Source organism: Panulirus ornatus, chromosome 3 (genome assembly GCF_036320965.1).
Source record: "Panulirus ornatus isolate Po-2019 chromosome 3, ASM3632096v1, whole genome shotgun sequence".
In the NCBI taxonomy this organism is placed as follows: domain Eukaryota; kingdom Metazoa; phylum Arthropoda; class Malacostraca; order Decapoda; family Palinuridae; genus Panulirus; species Panulirus ornatus.
In genome coordinates, this window is record NC_092226.1 from 62,144,413 (window position 1) to 62,150,756 (window position 6,344).

The following is a 6,344-nucleotide window of genomic DNA, read 5'->3' on the forward strand; positions in this document are numbered from 1 at the left end:
GTAGTAGTAGTAGTAGTAGTAGTAGTAGTAGTAGTAGTAGTAGTAGTAGTAGTAGTAGTAGTAGTAGTAGTAGTAGTAGTAGTAGTAGTAGTAGTAGTAGTAGTAGTAGTAGTAGTAGTAGTAGTAGTAGTAGTAGTAGTAGTAGTAGTAGTAGTAGTAGTAGTAGTAGTAGTAGTAGTAGTAGTAGTAGTAGTAGTAGTAGTAGTAGTAGTAGTAGTAGTAGTAGTAGTAGTAGTAGTAGTAGTAGTAGTAGTAGTAGTAGTAGTAGTAGTAGTAGTAGTAGTAGTAGTAGTAGTAGTAGTAGTAGTAGTAGTAGTAGTAGTAGTAGTAGTAGTAGTAGTAGTAGTAGTAGTAGTAGTAGTAGTAGTAGTAGTAGTAGTAGTAGTAGTAGTAGTAGTAGTAGTAGTAGTAGTAGTAGTAGTAGTAGTAGTAGTAGTAGTAGTAGTAGTAGTAGTAGTAGTAGTAGTAGTAGTAGTAGTAGTAGTAGTAGTAGTAGTAGTAGTAGTAGTAGTAGTAGTAGTAGTAGTAGTAGTAGTAGTAGTAGTAGTAGTAGTAGTAGTAGTAGTAGTAGTAGTAGTAGTAGTAGTAGTAGTAGTAGTAGTAGTAGTAGTAGTAGTAGTAGTAGTAGTAGTAGTAGTAGTAGTAGTAGTAGTAGTAGTAGTAGTAGTAGTAGTAGTAGTAGTAGTAGTAGTAGTAGTAGTAGTAGTAGTAGTAGTAGTAGTAGTAGTAGTAGTAGTAGTAGTAGTAGTAGTAGTAGTAGTAGTAGTAGTAGTAGTAGTAGTAGTAGTAGTAGTAGTAGTATCTTCACCAGTAACCTGCTGTTCCTCTTTGCTTCGACCTTTCTTGCTAAGGAGACGGTGAGGTACGATCAAGTCTCACACACACACACACACACATTTGAAAAGATTGTTTACCTTAACACATGGTGTTTGCACTCTCCACCGTCTGGAACTGTTGAGTCTCTGTAAGACAATTACCGGCCGTATGATGACCAGTTATCTCCAGTACCTGTCGACGCCTACATGTCTTCAGATCCATGTAAATATTCTGCTGTTAGGTCGTGCTGACCCCAGACACCTGACCGAAATCCCAGCCATGGAAGGAGGAGGGTAGAGCAAAGACGATGGTAGGGAGTATGAGTGACGGTGATGAGGAGTATGAGTGACGGTGATGAGGAGTATGAGTGACGGTGATGAGGAGTATGAGTGACGATAGTGAGGAGTATGACTGCCAGCAATGATCAGTGTGATAGACAACAGTGACGAGCGTGACAGAAGATAATGAGTATTATAGAATATGCTCACGAATATGATCAATCATGATAAGCATGATAATGATAAAGTTATGAATACCACTATACTAATCACACTTTTGATTTCCAGGAATCAGATGGACGAGCGCTAAACTCTACGGCCAACGTCGTCAGACGGCAGGTAAGAAAATCATAGGTTAAAGAGCAGAGAGAGAGAGAGAGAGAGAGAGAGAGAGAGAGAGAGAGAGAGAATCAGAACCCAGGTAGCCAGTTAGTTACACGAGAACAGCAAAATAGTACCAGCCAGGTACATTATTAGTGAAGTACTAGACTCATAAGGGTAAAGCCCTCACTAAACATTACGGCAGCAACAGAAAAAAGAAAAAAATTAATAAATAAATGACATCAAAGAGCGGGTAGTGTCGGGCAACATACGAGGATAACCAGACTTAAGACGGGCCGAGGCTGGCATGAGGGTGACGGGCTGGTGAAGACGAAGACCTGTGTCTAAGCGTGTTGTGTGCTGGTGCTTGAAGGCAGCCGGGCTCCTCAAGGGTATCCTGCCGATTTGACTTTAACGAATGTAAAGTATCTGTGGTTAGGTCAGACTAGGGGTGGGTTGGTTTACACTGGGTTGCACTGTAGTAAGTGAGGTTTTGCCGTCTTTTGGTGCATGATGTTACGAGCGTTGCGGGAGACCTATAAAAGACAGAAGAGATTCCTTGGGCAGGAAGATAACAGTGTGCATACATTAAGTACGTAGATGTGTAAATACATACACCGTCCTCCAGAATGTCGGCACACCACAGAGCAGATAAGATGAATGTGTACTGTATCAGGAGACTAAGCTTAAAAACACTGCTATCCCAAAATGACTATTTGCATATACTATTTGCATATGTAAGATTCATACAGTCAGTGACACACGCCAACTGCTTATCACATAAAAACGTTCTATGGCGAGGAGCTTCGATGATGGAGACCGAAGCTTTCAAAATAGCTTACTTGAACATTCATTGGAAGTGTGTTGCAGATGATGCCCTTGTCGATCTACGTGAGGCCAGCACGGATCCCAGTGCCCCCGAGTCCCGACGTCTACGACACGACCACCACACCTCGAGGTCTCGTACTCATCCTAAACTACAACCAGTTCTACGGGCACTCGGAAATGCAAAGGGAAGGCTCCAACCTGGACGTTCTCAACCTGCAGAACCTCTGCAGCCAGATGGGCTACGAGACGCAAGTGCACATCAACCTCACGAGGGGGCAGACGCTCGCAGCCGTCAACAACTTCAGGAACGAAGAGCGCCTGGGTAACGTCGGCTGCGCTATCGTCACCATCATGAGCCATGGTGTTGACCGACACACCTTCAAGACGTCAGACTTGCGCGAGGTCACGGTCCTCGAGATCCAGAGTCTCTTCCTCAACCATGAGTGTCCTCCGCTCAAGGGCAAGCCCAAGATTTTCCTCCTGAACTTCTGCCGCGGGTCAGAAATCCCGGCCACTTACGAAACGGACGCCGTCAAGGAGCAACCGAAGGATATGATCTGCATCTACTCGACGACAGAGAACTTCCTGTCTTACCGCGACAGCCAACGAGGATGTCCCTTCATAACGACGTTGTGTGACGTCATCGGTAACCACGCCCACGAGATGGACCTCGACAGTTTGATCCGCAAGTTCCAACTCAAGTATTTGCCCAAAACGACCCCGGAGGTCCAGAACTTAGGCTTCCGCAAAAAATTCTATTTCAACCCAGTTGGAACTGCATACACGTCAGGATGAGACTGGAACTGCGTACACGTAAGGATGAGACTGGAACTGCGTACACGTAAGGATGAGACTGGAATTGCGTACACGTAAGGATGAGACTGGAACTGCGTAACACGTAAGGATGAGACTGGAACTGCGTACACGTAGGATGAGACTGGAACTGCGTAACACGTAAGGATGAGACTGGAACTGCGTACACGTAAGGATGAGACTGGAACTGCGTACACGTAAGGATGAGACTGGAACTGCGTAAGACGTAGGATGAGACTGGTCTAATTTATTAAACATAACCTTTACGAAATTATGGCAACTCTTACTGGTGGAAGTAGCGGTTATGTGTCTGGACAGTTATGTTCACATCATTTAATGAGATCGCTCAGGGAGAGAGAGTATAAACCTCTGATCCACAAACGATGTGTTCAGTATCCATGTTTCATGACCTCAGGGGTATCTTCTTTAGCATCAGTGGTAAAAAAAAAAAAAAAGTGTTTGATCAAAAAGAAAAATGATGGGGAAGATTAAAAGCGAAGTGCACCCTAAAAAATAAAAAAATATATAAAATAATGTATACTAGAAGAGAAAACATTGCCATTCCTGTCGACATTATATAAATAGTACAATTTAAGCTGTGCTTCATTTATCACATACAGTATCCCGATTTTCACATACATTATCCCGAAATAGACGTTAAACAAAAAGACTGTAATATCATGAAGAATGCACAAACATTTGCATTCTACTGTATTTCCATTTGTCATTTGTAATTGGGTGGGCCGTTTTGATAACTGTTTCTTTCCTTACACCCCAAAGCTTTGGAACTCTCTACTCTCTCATTTCTTTCCCAGCAACTATGACCTGGCAATTTTCAAAAGACAGGTTTTCACTTTTTCCAAGAATCGTAAATACTTTCCCTTGCCTTTTACTTTATATATATCTTAACTTTGTATTCTAACTTTCTAAAAGGGGAAACAGGAGTCATGCGGGGAGCGCTTATTCTCTTCGAAGGCTCAGACTGGGGTGTCTAAATGTGTGTGGATGTAACCAAGATGAGAAAAAAGGAGAGATAGGTAGTATGTTTGAGGAAAGGAACCTGGATATTTTGGCTTTGAGTGAAACGAAGCTCTAGGGTAAAGGAGATGAGTGGTTTGGGAATGAGAAGTAAAGTCAGGGGTTGGTGAAAGGACAAGAGCAAAGGAAGGAATAGCACTACTCCTGAAACAGGAGTTGTGAGAGTATGTGATAGAGTGTAAGAAAGTAAACTCTAGACTGATATAGGTAAAACTGAAAATGGATGGAGAGAGATGGGTGATTATTGGTGCCTAAGCACCTAGTCATGAGAAGAAAGATCGTGAGAGGCAAGTGTTTTGGGAGCAGCTGAGTATGTTAGCAGCTTTGATGCACGAGACCGGGTTATAATGATGGATGATTTGAATGCAAAGGTGAATAATGTGGCAGTTGAGGGTATAATTGGTGTACATGGGGTGTTCAGTGTTGTGAATGAAAATGGTGAAGAGCTTGTAGATTTGTGTGCTGAAAAAGGACTGGTGATTGGGAATACCTGGTTTAAAAAGAGAGATATACATAACTATACGTATCTAAGTAGGAGAGATGGCCAGAGAGTATTATTGCATTACGTGTCAATTGATAGGCGCGTGAGAGACTTTTGGATGTTAATGTGCTAAGAGGGGCAACTGGAGGGGTGTCTGATCATTATCTCGTGGAGGCGAAGGTGAACATTTGTAGAGGTTTTCAGAAAAGAGAGAATGTTGGGGTGAAGAGAGTGGTGAGAGTAAGTGGGCTTGGAAAGGAGACTTGTGTGAGGAAGTATCAGGACATATTGAGTGCAGAATGGAAAAAGTCGAGAGTAAATGATGTAAGGGAAGTTGGGGAGGAATAGGATGTATTTAGGGAAGCAGTGATGGCTTGTGCAAAAGGTGCCTGTGGCATGAGAAAGGTGGAAGGTGGGCGATTAGAAAGGATAGTGGGTAGTGGGATGAAGAAGTAAGATTTTTAGTGAAAGAGAAGAGAGAGACATTTGGACGATTTTTGCAGGGAAGTAGGTGGATCATTTGAGGGCGATAGTTAGCACCAAATCTATGGATATTTTATGTTTAACTGAAACATGGAAAAAATTAGAAGTAAGGGATCTGTTGTCAGAGTTTTCCATTGATGGATACAAACTTTATACGACTGATAGGGAGGATAGGACAGGAGGTGGGGTAGCACTCTATATTATGGATGATATTATGAGGTGTAACAGGAGTGACATTAAAGTAACAAAAATACAGAATCGATTTGGGTTGAAATAGATGAAAGCAATGAAAGGTTATTATTAGGAGTATCATACAGACCCCACAAGGTAGATAGCCTGAGGGGAAAAATTTTATGGGACGAAATTAGGAAGGTTTGTGATCAAAATGTATATATTCTAAGCGACTTTAATTTCAGTACAATTAACTATGAAGAAAATACTGGAGATGTTGAGTCAGAGGAATTTGTGGAGACAGTGCAAGATTGTTCTGTAACACAGCACATTTTCGAGGGGACCAGGGATGATAACATTTTAGATTTGTTACAGACAATTGCAACCTTATAGATGAAGTTGAGGTGCGAGGACAGTTAGATGATAGTGACTACAAGAAAATGACTCAATAATATAATGAAGGATGTGAATAGGATGGGGAAGTATGTACCTGGCTTGTGTTGATTGGATGGGACAAGATAAGGTGGGGTGAGGTCAGACGGACCAAGCAGTGCAGGTGGTGTGTGGGGTTTGGTCAGTCAGGTGATTCAGCTCAGCTTAGCAGTAGTGTCAGCTCAAGCGTGGGTGAGGCAGGGGAGACCATTACCAGCGTGGAAGCTTCCGTAGAAACTTTCCAGGTGACGATGAAAAAAGGGACAAGAATGGAATATTCCATATAGGCAATATAGGACCAACAATAATGACCCAAATTGGCTAAATAATACAATAAAATGCCTTACAGGGCAGAAGAAGACCTTGCACAACAAGGTAAAACGGGGTAAACAATTTACTGATCAGCAACGCAAATCTAGAGAATGGGAAAATCAGAGATTAGGAATGCTCTAAGAAATTACGAAACTAAGATAGCTAACGAAGCAAAAGATAATGCCAAAGGATTTTTTTTTTCAAATGTGCAGTACGGAGGTTAGGGAGAAAATTAGACCTGTCAAACTGCATTCTGGTAGATTAGTTGATAGTGAGATTGAAATGTGTGAAGTTTTAACAACCATTTCATATCAATATTTATTTTGCCCCCCGATCTACATGGACCTAAAGGTCAAGCTTGAGCTCTCACA

General features: G+C 42.0%; 1 protein-coding gene across 6 annotated transcripts in view; it reads left to right on the forward strand.

The window, feature by feature from the left end:
• Nucleotides 1-3,651, forward strand: part of LOC139762767 (uncharacterized) — a 33,844-nt gene extending 30,193 nt beyond the window's left edge. For all 6 annotated transcript variants that reach the window (XM_071687909.1, XM_071687927.1, XM_071687936.1 and 3 more), the window contains 2 exons: nt 1,383-1,433; nt 2,286-3,651. In XM_071687909.1, coding sequence (XP_071544010.1) covers nt 1,383-1,433; nt 2,286-3,038 — 804 coding nt within the window. In that variant the 3' untranslated portion in view covers nt 3,039-3,651. The remainder of the gene's footprint in view (nt 1-1,382; nt 1,434-2,285) is intronic.
• Nucleotides 3,652-6,344: the final 2,693 nt, after the last annotated feature.